The 16,023-nt window shown below is 47.0% G+C and overlaps 1 protein-coding gene across 1 annotated transcript; it reads right to left on the reverse strand.

The window, feature by feature from the left end:
* Nucleotides 1–5,408: 5,408 nt before the first annotated feature.
* Nucleotides 5,409–7,442, reverse strand: LOC119435875 (uncharacterized). Its single transcript, XM_037702575.2, has one exon. The coding sequence runs from the start codon at nt 7,271–7,273 to the stop codon at nt 5,420–5,422; it is 1,854 nt and encodes a 617-aa protein (XP_037558503.2). The 5' UTR covers nt 7,274–7,442; the 3' UTR covers nt 5,409–5,419.
* Between the last annotated feature and the right edge of the window lie 8,581 nt (nt 7,443–16,023).

A 16,023-nucleotide genomic window follows, 5' to 3' on the forward strand; every position in this document is an offset into this window, starting at 1 on the left:
GATAATCGTGTAAGCGTGGCTTCGATTTCACTGTCATCAAAAGACTTGAACTACCTGCATGCGACTGCGCATTGATAAAACTGTGATAGAACTTTGAGCTTATATACGGTGCCTTTTTTTCTGAATAAACTATGTTGGAAGTGGCGCCCGTGGTGTGTATGTGTGTTTTCTCCCACTTCAGACTGTGTAGTACTGTTACTGTAGTCATGCTGCCATTACTACTACACCTAATTCTTAAAAAGGGAAATGAAAGTTTATTCATTCATTCATACTACTACTACCAGTTCTACCACTTATTGTTATAACAAAACTTTACTACTACCGTAATACCATAACTGCACTTATACTGTACCTATACCATATACCTGTAACTTATAACTAATACTTGTGCATGTACCAACCCCTTATGTAATACCACCCAAATGTCAGGCAGTCTTTTCTGCCTTGAGCCATACCTTCCCCTGACCTGTATTGTGTCGGAAACAATAAAAATGAAATGAAATGAAAAAATGAAATTTGGGGTCTTAAGTTATGTGATGTAATAACTATATACTACTACTACTACTACTACTACTACTACTACTACTACTACTACTACTAAATCATTTCTAAACGGGGAGAGCCCATAACAGCTTTCGCTGCAGAACTGAATGTCAAGGGCATATCCACACTGAACACTACCCGTCTCCAGGGCTACACGTACAAGATCGCCACCGTCAGGTATATAGTAACTTTTGTCTACACCGTGCAGTTATGCATATACGCGCCTTGACGGTCGAGAAGGGGACAACAAATGGCGGCGACCCGCGAATAGAATGCGAGATGGCCGAGATAGAACACGCCAAGCGAGCGCCGCTCGAACGCCGCAAAGGCGGAACGTGCGTGGGCCACGTAAAATAAAGCCGGGTCGCTCGCACGCCGCCGAAAACCCTTCGATCTTTCTTTCTTCGCAAGGTCATCGGTCCTCGCAGCCTACGCTTCTGGGTGCTTTCCTTTTAGCGGCGGCCCGTTATGAAGTGCGTATATATCTGTCTCCGCTTCGAAGCAATTGCGAAGGCAACCGTCGACGTACGTTTCGAACGAAAACGTAAATTCAAAGAGGACGCAATAAACAAGGCTAAAGTGCTGCAGAGGAAGAGTTCTTTCGCAATTCCATGACGTATTGTGCTCCGAAAGTCAGCCGATATGTGACCCCCACAAGGTCGCCGCGCAGCTGTTTTCCGAGCTCAAAACAAATTTGTTTGACACCCAAAGTGTGTATACGCTTGACCTTCTTGTTGATGCTGAAAATCCGGTGCAGCTAACATTTGGGGTAAAGTAAAAGCGTAACTGAAATAAAATGAGCGAAAGTACCCTTTTCCGTAAGTGCAACTAACAGGCGAAGACACTACATCCCCCCCCCCCTTTTTTTTTCTTTTCTTTATTTTGTTTTGAAGTTGGCGAGTAGGATGTGCAATTGCTATATCCACTCTTTGCAGCCGCGGAAACGTATTGAGACTTGTTGCAATACAGGAGAACGTGATCCTTGACGTCAGACGCGTGCGATAAAGTGCGCTTAATGCCTTCGTCTCGCAAAGATCCTGCGGTCTTTGCGGATGGATTTGCATCAGCCAGCTTCTAGAGTCTGTGTATGAGTACGTTTATCTATAGGTCAATTACTCGCAGGGAACCCGGATCGTGAGAAGGAAATTTACCGGATAATAAAAATGGTTGGGGTGCATACAGCAGGTATTACCAAATCCTGACTGGCAGCTTACCACTGGAGTTGAAAAGAAAAGTGTACAATCAGTGCATTCTACCGGTGCTAACACATTGGGCAGAAATTTGGAGGTTAAGAAAGAAGCTGGAGAGCAAGTTAAGGACCACGCAGAGAGCGATGGAACGGAAAATTGCAGGCGTAATGTTAGGAGACAGGAAGAAAGCGCTGTGGATCAGAGAGTAAACGGGGATAGCCGATATTCTAATTCACGTTAAGCGAAAAGAATGTAACCGGGCAGGCCATGTAATGGGTACGGCAGATAACCGGGGGATCATTAGATAGGACGGCAGAAAATTAGGTGGGGTGATGAAATGAGAAAATTTGCAAGTGCAAGTTTGAATCAGCTAGCGCAAGACAGGGGTTATTGGGCATGGCTGGGATAGGCCTTCGTCCTGTGGTGGACATAAAAAAATAGGTTGATGATGACGATCATAAACAAAGAAATAAAAAGCTATAGCGTTAGAGACAACAACGTGGGACATGGGCTTCGGAAGCGGGGGACAAGGGGGGAGGGTAAAGTTGAACCCCCCCCCCCTTCTCCCCGAATGAACTAGAGGGCTGAGCCTCTCCCTCACTTTTCCCAACCTACTACAGCTCCGTTATTCTTACGCAGGACAGACACAATATCCACTACAACTTTGCGATCATATTCAAACTTTGTGTTGCACATGAAACGCAGGGCGAAGGAAAGGATAGACGATACGAGCGCTAAGTCTCCTCTATTTTGCGCTAGTGTCGTCTGGTCATTTCCTTCGTCCGCGGGATTCATGGGCAACCCGAGGCATGAATATGAAGAGGTATACTAACTATAGCCCAGCTTTCCGTTCGTCAACTGCGTAAACGCTGCACAAAGGACTATCGCCCCCTTTGACCGAGCACATGAATCCGCGCAGTGACCCTATTAATTGCCTCTTTCCCAGAGGCCTATCGCGTGTACGTCATATGAAGCGCGCGCAACCACATACACGTCACGTAGAAGCGGCTTCATTGCTTCCCCGCAATGCTACGCGTAAAAAAGAGGGCGCCACGGCGCCCCTGGTATACTTGGGTTCTCAGTCCCCACCCTTTCTTTGAGCCTCCGCAAATATCTTTAGATTACGTGTCGTCACGGATCGATCATAAACTCAAGGTTAAAATTCGCTATGCCTCACTAACACTTGCCATGCATGTGTTTTTCTTTTTTTCGCGAACAAGCAGTGACTGGAACCACCTTCCCGCCTCCGTCGCTGCAACCGAACACGCTGCCGCCTTCAAAGTTGCGATTAACAATTTATTTAATGCCCTCGGGCCCCGAGAGTATGAAAATAAATAAACACATAAATAAACCTGCACATATGTGTTTCTTAATCCCATAAATCAGTGTTAGCTAGTGCATTAGCATGGAATGCTACGTATACGCTCAACCACCACTTTTCAGAGAAGTGATTGGACCCGGCTGAACGGTCATTTTTTTTTTTTTTTTTTTTTTTTGAAAAAGCCCATCTGCGCACGTTCGTGTTTAATCATGGCGTAAATCGGCGTCAGCACGTGTGCTACAGCACGTTGAGTGATGTATGCCCCGAACCACCGCTTTTCAGAGTACCCGGCTGAACCGACTGTATAACCGACTATAGAACCGGATGAACCGAGTATGGACTATAGGCTTAGCTTTTTTTTTTTTTTTTTTTTATAGGGAAGAAGAAGCCAATCTGAGCCTGTTCGTTTATTCATAGCGTAAATCGGCGCCAGCATAACTCGCCTGCAATGCCGCTACACCGGACCGTGTAACGAGTAGCAGCATTGGAGACGACCCAGCGAACCGGAGCGAATGCCGAAACGGCGCGATGTCCTGCTCCCACGTGACCACCTTCTGCGTCATGACGTCACGGCACACACGGAAAGGAAACCAGGAAATATGTTATTTCCGAGAAAGCTATTACAGTAAATTGTTGATGGAGCTCCGACGGCGTGGCATTACCTTTATGCGATTATGTGCTCAAATCTAATTTACCGTGTATTGTACTTTTTTTCTTTTTCATCTGGTTGTATATGCACTGTTAGGATCTTTTTCGCCCTAAAGTCCCTAAAAAAAGTTTTTTTAGGGACTTTATTTCGCCCTCCTTACACAATGCCCTGCGGGCCTGTAAGGTACTTCAAATAAATAAATAATGTTTCGAGGACCAGGGGCTTCACTTAACATAAATGGAAAGTCGAAATATCATGTCACTATATCGACAGGTGTACTCATTTATCCTTTTCTAGAGGACTGCATTTCACCCACCAACAACTTGGAAGTTATCGCTCAGCGCAGGACGCATCTGCATGATTGGAATTGACTGGAGTGTTATTGATGGTTCTATCCGTTGTCTGTTGTCACCGAAGCTTTTGTAATCTGAATGCGTGTGTGCGCGACGCGAATTGTATAGGACTTTCTGGAAGACACGCAGGCACCAGCGATTACTCTGGAACGTTCGATGACTCGCATAAAAGCCGACGCACTTGACTCGCTGGTCAGATTTCGGCGATCGTCGACTGTGTTCGCCGATATCATTGTGCTTTGAGTCTAACTTGCTTTGTGGACACAGGTTCGCCCAATTAAAAGTTATGTTGTTCACAATTTTGCTGCTGTGTTCTTTCCCGTAACTACTGCGTGACAATACGTTTAAGAGGAAGCCTTAGCTGGGGTCTCCTATCTAAATACACGTTAAAGGAGAATCGTCTTTCTCGGCAACCACTGGCACCAAATTTGACGAGGTTTGTTGCATTCAAAAGAAAAACGTAAGATCTAGTGACTGTTGGTTTCGAGTTTTCGATTTAGGTCGTCAATTTATTGTAAAAAAAATGGCAATAATCGCAAATTTTCAGAAAACGATACTATTAAGCTTACAACTCTGTAACTAAGCAATGAAAAATCATATCACAATTCTGTGAGTTGCGTCTAATAGTACATTCAAAGCAGATAAAATTGATATGTTACACATGAATCTAAAAAAAAATTAATAATATGGAAATACAGCATTTTCAGAACCCTTGTACACAACGTAACGAATTCACTTAAGGGGAGATGCTCCTCAGAAACATTTCTTTTTAAGTAATGATGCTGGGCGAATGAAAATTATACCACTTATAGAGCTTGATCTCTTCATTCGAAATCTACTTTTAGTTTTAGGATATCTCGATGCTTTCATGTCCTAAGTGCCGTGCATATGTGAGAAGCAGTGCATGTTTGTGCAGCTGCTGGACTTAGCTGTTAGCATGATAGAGCAGTGCAAAATTAATTTTTCTTGTCCCTAACACTCCACTGAGTGCTAATAAGCAAGATAATATGATTCCCTTCACAGGCAACATTTTAAGAGAATTTCGTATCTGGTGCTTCATATTCGGTGGCTGGAGCCCGAGTACATCAAAAATTTTCATCCTTAAAAAATAAATTGATTGCATTAAACCCTAGATAAGTGCATTCTACATATCCTAAAAATTACGCCCATCAAATGTGGTCTTGATTGGACCAAAATAAGTACATAAAATATTGTGCACAAAAGCCTTGTTTGGCCCAAAATATGAAGTTGAGAAAAATGCGATTGAAAGTTATAAAAGTTGTTTACTTCTGTTGTAGAAGTGGTATCAAATATGAACATTGTACACAATGTAGGCCAGGGTATCGAGATTCAATCCAGAACATTAGAATTCACCCGCACCGTATGTTGTTCGCTCAGAGTCTTTGTGAGCAGCGTGCTCCAGACGAGCCTCCTTGGCTAGACGGCGACGGCGAAACCTTGCCTCTGCTGTCTGCTTCGTCGACATGTTCGAAATCCTTCTCTTGTCACAGTCTTTGCTCAGCGCAACGAGTTCCTTTGAGGGAAGCACTCCTAGTTCCTGCAGAACTTGTTCGTAGCATTTGTGACCTTGGTTAAACCACAGGACAGCGAGTGCTGTTGCCATCTCCACGACTGTGCGCGAGGCAAACCTCGTCTTGGGGCACAACAGCCAAATCTTACTGTTCAATGATTCGGCTCCATTTTGAGTTTTCCCCTTGGCGCAGCGAGTGAGTAGCTGTTTCTCCGTCAGCCTTTTGTATGTGGGCAGCATTGTCTTGGCCTGGCTGCTTGTGAGAATAGGGGTGTGTGCTGGGGCTGCCTGACCCAACGCTTCTGCCCGCTTGAACTTGCACCAGGAGTCCTTTCCATCCGGACAAAACTTATGGTTCTGGGCTGTATCTGTTGAGCATGAATGGAAAAATGATGCCCAGATTGCACAACACATTCCATGTACACTTCCTCTGTTGGCAGTGATGGCTACTTGAAAGTAGCTCCGCAGCTTCAAAATTACTGCATCTGTAAGCTTCTCCCCTCGCGGCATTTTGAGTTTCCGCAGGGCAGTCCCAAGCCGCTTGGCTACGTGGTTGGTGCAGTCTTCTTTTGTGATGGGCACACTTCCATACACGTTTGCCGCAGACACAGCTGTATAAGCCTTGCTGTCGCCATCGCTGAGAAAGGTTGTAAACCTCAGCGGAGTACTGTAGGACTCGGTCCTCTTCCATATTCTCTCAGCAGCATTAGTCTCCATGGCGTGTGCTGAGCAATCTACATTTTTTTCGCACACTGGCATATGAAAAGCTTGCCATATTTCTTCCTCCTCTTCGCTTTCAAATGGCTTGCGTGTACTGCAACTCTGGCAGTAGTTAGACAAAACTTCAAAGTCTAGGCAAAGCCCCGTTTCCACAGAAATGGCTGTGCCTATGCCATTATGGCTCTTGTGGCCTCGTTTCTGCCAAGTGCCATCAAACATAACAGCTACATTGGCAGATCCCGCTTCCTGTGCTGTTACTTTCCGAGCCAACTTCAGGTTTTCAGCCACTGCTTTCGTAGCAGCGAGGTGTACTTTTTTTGTTATGGCGGTGAACGACTTATGGTGCATCGGTTTTGGCAAACCAAGAACGGCACAAAATCTGACAAGTTGATTGTGTCCAGCTCCGATTGCACGCGCCGAAACCACTGCCTTGATGTTCACGGCAAAACTCTCTCTTGGCCTGACTGAAGGGTGCGCTCCGCCGTTAGCGTCGTCTGCCGGAGCTGCACGTCGCGACGAATACGTCGACGAGACAATGGGCGTGAAACACGCAGCATTGTTGCAACGCAACTCCAAACAAGACGCGAGTCCTTTCCGCTTTTCGGGTAACTCGCGGATGGAGAGTTCGCACCGTCCGCATGCCGGACATGCCGCGGCACTCACCAGTAAGTTGACGATGCCGATCTCGCAGATAAAGGTGCTCGCCATCTCCTCGCCGCTCCTATCTTCATTCTCGAAGATCTTTAGCTTTTTCTCCGATGTGCTGACGAATTCGTCTACGCTATCGATGAATCTTGATCGCCGGGCCGGCTCCGAACCGTCGAAAGCGTCGTCGTCACCGAGGTTAGGCTTCGCTACCGCGGACGTATCCGTTGCAAGCCGCTTGACCTTGCGGCGGGTTCCTTTGAATTTGTGCTTTGTCCGATACTTTCGAGATCGAAAATCGCGTTTCTTCTCAGCATCCATCAAAATGAGGAGCAGAAAAATGCGTGAAAGCCTGGGAACACGTTGAGACAGCTGTACGTCGGAAGAAGAGCAGACGAGTTGCAGACGACCTGTAGTCGTGTTGCGCACTGGCAGCCAATGGCGTGGCCGGAATCGCACCACGTGATTTAAAGATTCACTGAAAGCACTTGGATATTTCATTTCATTGGCGGAGAAATTGTGTTTTTGAATTATTATTATTACTTCCCGGGGACATTGTCATGCGGCAAAGCTAACCTTGGAGAGAAAAGGCTTAGGCCTACCACCTTGCACGAGCCCAATGGCGTGCGACACCGCGGTTTGACGCATCGCGCGCTTGAAAATGCGTCATATCTGTGCCTTTTCTTGCCACCTCGAGTGCTTTAACCGAGTTTATTATACTTTTCCCGATCATTTCTGGCTCTGATATCTTCATGTGTGAAAGAGGAGGGATCAATGTTGCTGAAACAACTAAAAACACAAAATCTATTTCTTTAATGAAAATCGCCGTTTTTTTTACCCGCCTCTCCCCTTAAGGTATAAATTGACATATCGAATTTGTCCACTTTGAAGGATCTAACGGATGCCGTTTACAGAACCGCGATATCTGTTCTTTATGCAGAGCTATTAACTTGTAAACTTCGTGCTTCTATATTTCTTGAACTTCGGAATTTATTAATTTCTTTTTTTTTATTCAGGCCGTAAAAAAAAATTCCGCTTCCAACAGTCACTAGAATTTAACTTTCTCTCTCAAATGCGACAAATTTCATGAAAATCGGTCCAGGGGTTATCTCAGAAAAGCTTTTCTGCGTTTTACGTGTATTTGTGTAGGCCGCGTCAGAGTTGTGCCCGAGCTAAAGCTTCCTCTTAAGAGCGTTCACTAGCCTTTTTTCCTTCTATCTCGCATGACGTGCCCGCAATCGCGTGGTCGGGTTTCAGCTACGAACTCGACGCGGGACCTTACCGGTGTAGCGGAACGCGCAGAAATCAATGCTCGTCGAATTATCCCGGCCCACAAATGAGTACCGCCCGCTCCAATGCAGTCGCGCCTTGACGTCAGAAGGTTCGATTTTTTTCCCTGCCGATATCGGTTAAGCCTCGCGTAGCAGCGCTACGAATTTCCCCCATACTTCCCCGACCAACGAAGCATGCTATGACGCAGACGAATATTATACGATCTTGCCGAGCAGTTTCGAGATTGACGGTGTCCATTACCTGCAGCGGAGTACAGTCGCAGACGACGAACGGTCATGGTGTAAGTTTATTTTTAACGTATGACGAGCAAGAGGAGTTATATTCCGAGCAGACGTACGCGATCACTTCTGGCTCTCACCGACATACCACTGTATAACCGCACAATAATGAATTGAAACGTTAAGTGGGCAGATTAAGGGGGTATTTCTAAGCTTCGCTATGGTAGACGTAGGGTTGTTTGGTCAATTAATTAGATGCAAGAGCTTACGTTTTTCTAAAAAAAAAAAAAAACTTTGAACTGCGTCTTAATAGCTGCACCTTTGGCTGCGAGGGACGCCGCGTTGTTAAATCGCTCCGAATGAAATTCACCGTTCGCGGTCTCGTCATTACAGCTCCGTAAGTGCCTGCGTCACACCGTGATCATCATCCCATCGGCATCATCATATAGCGTCCGCACACGTTGTCTTCATTTCGATGCCGTCACTTCCGGGTCGGCCTGCCATGATTGTCTTACTATCATTGTCACATCGTCGACGTCATTTCATCATCATCATCATTGAATCGTCATCCTACCGTCATCTTTAAGCCGTCGCGGTCGTTCCATCGCTGTCATTCCTTTGTCGTCATGCGTGTCCTACAGGGTAGAATAATTTACACCCTTTAAATGTGAATAACGGTGTAAAAGTGTTGGTAACTGCCACCCTTCTACCCCTGTTGGGCGTAAATGTGTGAGTTATAGACACATTTACACCCTTATTCCCTTTTTTAAGTCTGAATGAATGAATGAACCTTTATTTGAAATGGTGACTTGTCACTCGAGGTGGGAGGGTCCCTTATTCCAGGAACCCCCTGGCCTGAACCGCCCGCCGGGTCCGGGCGACGAGTTCGCGCTGATCGACCAGGTCCGGCTTGGAGATCGCAGCGTCCCACGTTTCAGTGAGGAGGTTTGGGTCTGCGTCTGCTGCTGGTTGTGTCGCTGTGATGTTTCCTCGGGTGTTCTTGCATTCCAGTAGAAGGTGTGCCAGGGTGTCAGGCACGTTGCAATGTGTAGGCACGTTGCAATGTGTGTAGTGTGTAAGTTATTTTACGGAGTGTCCACGACCGAGCGCGACCTCGTTCTCAGCAGTAGAAGGCCGTGATCAGTTCGATACGAGACCCGGCGTTTTACTGGCACATTAATAATACACCTATTGCAATATACATATAAGCGCGATCTTGCGCCAAATCAACCAAATTAAAATACATTTGGGCATTGAAGAGAAAAACTTTTGCTCCAAGTGAACTCGCGGAACTCGTCGCAAGAAAACAAGAGCAAGAATTTTATTTAGTTTTGAAGATTTCCTAACGTTTACACTTCTCGCTTTTTATCAGTATTCTCTCACAACTGAAGAAAGCACAACAGCAAGTTCGGCAACAAGTGGTTGGCTCAAAAGGGAACTCAGTTCACTGTGAATCAGAAGGTTAAAAGGAAGCGCAGCCAAAACCTTCTCCGTATAATGTACTACCGGTGTTTTTGATTATGAAAGAAATAAAACAACTCTTGACGGAAAAAAGAGAGCCAGAAAACAGAATTTGCCTCCGACGACATGAGTACCTTCAACTCAGAATGTTTAGAATGTATGTTTGTGGTAATGTTTGAATATTCTGTATAATTTCGCATATTTTGCGTATCTTTGATCTTTTTGTATTATGCATCTCGTAGAACAATCTATTGCTATTTGTGTTATGTCGCGATCCATGTCCACCCTACGCAATGCCTCGTGGCGACGTAGGTAAAGTGTAAGTAAATAAAAAGAAAAACTCATTTCGATTCTCTTACCTGCACGTGGCGACCCAGGGTAAGAGGGAGAACGCGTGGAAGGTCGATCCTTGCACCAGCTTGCACTGGCTCTCCCACTCGTCCTCATCTCTTTCACTCTTACCTCAAGAAGCTGCATTCAACTCGGGAAACAGCTCGCTGCTCCAGAAGACGGCGAACGAAAATACAGAAGCATGCATATCCAACGCAATGTTGAAATCTGAAATGACGCGAAGCTTGTTTTGAGTTAGCGGTGGTATATAGACGAGCACAGGCCCTGTCGCATGTATGTACCTGTTGCCTGCGTCACAAGGGCAAAGACGATGCTTGTCGAGGGAGGAATGTTGATAAGAGCTGTGTATAGCACGGAGAAATACAAAACGTATATATATATATATATATATATATAAATGTATTTAAAGGTTCGCGCCCCTTATGTCACATCCATTCTGGAGGATTGGCTTGAATGGGCACGTCGTACCCAGTGGGCTAAGTTGTCTACTCGGCACATAGAGTTTCTAAATAAATAGTAATATGAAACTCTATGACTCGGCAAGACAGCATAGCTGGATGGATAGATACCATACGAGCGTCCCCTTTGTAACGGTATGGCGGGTTGCGCCACCAAGCTCTTGTTCTTATTTTGCCTAATGTCCTACGTTTCTTTTTGAGAGAAAAAAAAACGAAAACACAAAGAATTCTCAGCATCAAACTTTCTGAACCATTACTGGGAACTTTGCCTTTGTACGCCTCCGTTGTTTGTGGTCTCCCCTTCTTTTCTGCCACCAAACTCTCAATCGCCTCTTACCAATCCCCAATGCGGACATGTTTACTTTCCCCCTGCTATCCCTGGACCCGAGGGCCTCAAGAAGGCCAGAGGAGCAGCCAGAACATATCCAGTTCCCCCAAGTTGTCAATGTATGTCCACAACTACATATACACTGTAAAATAATTTACACCCTGAAAAGCAAATAAGGGTGTAAATTAGATTGCAGCGTAAGGCGAAGAAACGACGTCGAAAGACAAACCGCGAGGAAAAGGAAAAGACAAGCTTCGCTTTATAACAAAAACCTGCCTGTCTTTCCGCGTCCGTTTTACAGCAAAGCTTTCTCGGCGAATTCTCCCGAACTAAATCTAAAGCGGACGAAATTGATGTATTATGCACCGCTCTGTTGTATACCACTCATTCGTGGGCAAGACTTTTGTGAACAGATGCAGTTTACAGAACTGCGACACCTATAGTATTGGTGCATACCGAGTTAAGGATTTTTAAACCTCGTGCTTTATTGTTATATTTTTAACTGGCAAGTTTTCGGGAACTCTTTTTTTTTTTAATTTCAGGCATTAAATCAAAATTCGGCTTCCTACAGTCAGTAGACCTTATCTCTCTCCCAAAGGCGACAAATTTCATTCAGATCGGTTCACCCGTAGTCACATAAAAGCAATTTCTGCGTTTTACGTGTATCCGAACAGGGAAATGGGAATCGACCCAAAGCGAATTAAGGCTTCCTCTTAGACGAAGCACAAGGAAAAGGACATACATCGCGATGTATGTGTGTGTATTTCTTTCTCTTGTATTTCGCTCTTGAAGCGCTAGTCTTGCAAACTCTCGGCTCCCTGAACTATATACACCACTAGACAGGTTCGCACCTTTGGGGGCTCACCCTGTCCTCCAAACAATAATTGTCATCTCTCTTGTGTACATTTCCTGTTTGGGGACAAGATAAGCTCCGAAAGAACGTAACGTGTTTTATAATTATGTATATTTTTATAGAGTGTTACCTTCATATCTTCTCGCCTAAGGACCAAGTGCAACGAAATATAGGGCCGCGTAGACCGTGAAAACGACACAACTTCAAAGATGTGTTGCAAACAATGTGGCGCTGCAGCACCTGTCCTGCACCATTAAAACGAATCCCCACACAGGACCCTGCGGAGGTAACAGCGTAATTCGCTAATTAAACACCATCGCAAACCGGTCCCCTAACGTGACCAATGCTTCGAGAGGCCTATCAAGAGCACGTTGTAGGAAGGCCTATTAAAGTGTCCGTTGGTCTTCAACATCCAGTCTTTTTTTTTTTTTTTTTTTTATGACGTCAATAAAATGTCTTCTTCCGCTACGAGCAGACGCCAACTGCACTTCATTAATTGCGCAGTTGAAATTGGGCTGTGAAATCGAATTCTGTGGGTTAACGTCTTAGCAACGCACGAGCTACAGACAACGTAGCGGGGTGGGAGCTACGGATTAAATTCAACTACCTGGGATTCATTATGGCGAATCTCTAAATCTGAGTACACGAGGATATCTTTTTTTTTTTTTTTTGCGTTCCATCGCAATGGTAGGGAATCGAACACGTGACCTGCTGTTTAGCAGCAGAACACCATAGTCACTGAGTAACCGCGACAGCCAAAATCCGGCTATTTACCATGACCAACCCAATGAAAGAGAGAAATCTTAGGATGTGGTGCTGCTTATGGTTCTCTCGTACGCGTCTAGAGGGCGCCACAGTTTGTTAATTTCAGAATTTTGGCTCAGTCAGGCAATGAAAGTTGTTTCTTTAAAGCATCGGGTAGAAAGGGTGGTAGAGGTGGGGGGGCGATTTCGCAACTGGTACAAGGAAAGGGCTACGCGGGCCGCATAACCCGCATTTTCTTTCCTTTTTACGCGCCAGCGTCGAAACGTGCAGTTACCGGCGACGGGATCCCGGGCCGGGCTGGCCGGCGCGACCCCGGTCGGCGTTTTATCGATCGGCGGTGGCGGCGGCGGCCAGCCTCCTCCCACACGAACTGGGTCATGCTGCGGAACAACCCGGCGCAGCGGCGCGGGGTGCTTCGCCGTTCTCTCAATTTCGTGCAGGGCGGTGGAAAACGGCCTCGCGTTGCAGCAGCGACCGGTCCTACAAGAGAGAAGGGAGAGTGAGCGAGAGGACGCCAGGGCGGGCGGGCGATGGTTTCGAACACGTCTCGTATCCGTCCGCGGTCAGCTGATGCTGCCTCGCCCGTGAATCCCCCCCTTCACTTCTTCTGCCTGCGTCGTTTATTAAAAACAGGTTCGGAACGGGTGCCCAAACTGAGCACGGCTGTCGTCGGTCCTCGATCGTTCGGGACGCGGCTTCGAAAGAAAGAACAACGCGCAGGCCGAATTCGGGACTAGTTTCTGAAGCGTAGGTGTAGCAGGCGAGCGCGCGGCGCGCTGCCGTAGCTGCTGTCATTTCGGCTGGTGCTGCATGCGACTGCGAGGTGGGCGCGCTTTCGCGAGAAACGGCAGAATAGAGCCGTGTACACGCGCTACTCGTACTGAAAAAAAAAGAAAATGAATAGAAATAAAGCAGAAGCGGCAGTCAGACAGGCGGGAACCGCGACGAAGTTCTTTTTTTCACGATTCCGGGCACACGCCCGGATCGCGTCGTCGCCTCCTCCGTTGCCTGTCGTCTGCTACGGAGAGCCCGACGGCCGCCATTGGACTTGGCAGGGCTCACGTCAGCGCGTAGTCACATTCGGTGTGACCGCCGCGGAATACGAAGCGACCGTGAGCAGCGCGAGCGCGTTTCCGAAACCTGCCAAGCGGACTGGCACGGCCGGTTTTGCATACTATCTCGCACGCCGTGCCTGCCCCCGTATCGGCACAGGTGGCGAACGCTCCTCTTCTTTTTCGTTGCTCGTTTCCTCGCGCGGCCGACCGTCGTCGAGTACAGCAACGGCGGGCCGCCTGTGCAACGGAGCGCGTAGCGATCACGTCGGAAAATGGCGACGCGTGGACGCCCGGTGTGTGTGTGTGCGAGCAGGCGATCACTCGCCACCCCCACACGCACAGACGTTGTCGAAGGACGCATGTTGTAAATGGCCTCACGTTTGCAGCTACAGCCGGGAGAAGAAGTGGTGGTGTGGCGTCATTGACCCAGGGGCTTGCTCCGGCGCGCGCGGTAACACTCCAGTTACGCTGGCCTGCGGTCACAGTTGTGCCCTCGTCAGCTGGCCGGATGGCCACAGCGGGACGGCAGCCGGCTTTCCATTTTTGCTTCCGTCGCGCTGTGAATCCGGGACGTTCGGGAAATGGAGCGGTGACACGGACGCGACGGCGGTTTTTTTTTTTTTTTTTTTTTTTTTCCGGGCGTCTCTAGCAAAGACCTACATACGCCATCGTCCCGGAATTGGCGGAGAGAAAGAACAGTGGCTTCTTAGGAGGCGCGCTCGAAACTTACGGCTCGCGTTGCGATCCAAAAAACCGGTAGCAGTAAGCTACAGCCGCTAATAAACCAGAGCACCGGTTAGTGCCACCTCCTGCGCCGTGTTGGATGTCAACTTGTAAGGAACAAATCTGGCAGCCTGGCGTAACTGCGTCCGCTAGGCTCCGTGTAACCCGTTTGCGGACGCGAATAATGAGCTCAGATGCCCTTCGGTTCCCCAGGGCTACAGCAGACAGTCTTGTTACGTGCAGAACACGGAGGGCGAGTCACCTCTATACGATGCTCGCATTACACCAAGATACGTCATCGTCATGAAGAACTCACATTGAAAACATTTGTGTTTTCATAATTGGCCGCTGCACCATCTTGAAGCCCCTGTGCAAATATTGCACAACACACAGTACAGCACAAACACGCAGGCTTACTAAAGCATGCCGCCGTTTCGCTGACGCAAAGCCTGGATCAACAGCCTTTCACGCACTGGCGTTGGAGGGGATGTTGCGTTATGCTTCGTTTGCACACGTCTACGGTGTTCTTTTCTTTACCTACCCAAAGTCAAACTTCACTGTCCTCGCGCTTTCAGCATGCGCGTTCTTTTCAACCTTGGGAGCGTTTGGAGGGTTGATGTGGCCAGCGTCTTGTTTACACTCATTAAAAATAGAAGGGAGCTAGAGGCGTAAAAAACAGGCGGGTGAATGCTTGCAAGGGCTTGTGTGCAGGATTCTTTGTGCTCCTTCCGGAGGCTGTTGATACACTAACCTGACTTAAGTATAAGAAATAGCCTATAGAATTCGTTAATCATGTAAAGATGTCAAGGGTGGGCTGACGTCACGAACAAGTGGCGCCACTGTCGTCGGTATGTTGGTGCTCCTTTGTACTGTGGGTCGGAACACCCACTTTGCTTACAAACAGTCTGTATGCTGATTCTGGATGTTTAATGACAGGCGAATGTTTTTCATGTTCGCCCCAGGGGGCGAAAGCGAGCACACAGTTTTCCTTAGGGCCAATCAAAGGAAGCAGCATGGCAAAATTAGGTGGCCAGCATAAGTCATCTTTTGGGAACAAGTAGATGAATGCGGACGTATTTGGATATCGACTTCCAGGGTCAATCACTTCATCTGGCCACCGCAAATGATGCCACAATTAGTAAATGTGCAAATTTACTTCCAATAGACGCGGCAAAATTTGAATCATGGGGAGATGCTAATGAAAAGGCTGTACCCTAACTTGTCCTTGCATCTCACATTACGAGGCAAAATCGTATAGATTGGAGGGTCAGTGATAGGTCACAAGTTACTGGACATTAGTATACACTACATTTGGCGGTAGACCACGGTAGTTTCAGTTTATGTATTCTGCCATTCTGGAAATAAGCAGCTGCTAATACAAACTTTCTTTGTTGCTTCACATCACTGTTCTTAGTGAACACAGTGTTGCAAAGCCAAAATCAGCCAGCATGGCTATTTTTACGATTCACATGTTGACCACAGCTACATGTTAGACGATATGGTAAGAAGCCGCACACATTAACATCCATTATGAGAAAACCCAAGAGCTCTAAATATGCTTACAAG

This window comes from Dermacentor silvarum, unplaced genomic scaffold (assembly GCF_013339745.2).
Source record: "Dermacentor silvarum isolate Dsil-2018 unplaced genomic scaffold, BIME_Dsil_1.4 Seq975, whole genome shotgun sequence".
NCBI classification, from domain to species: Eukaryota; Metazoa; Arthropoda; class Arachnida; order Ixodida; family Ixodidae; genus Dermacentor; species Dermacentor silvarum.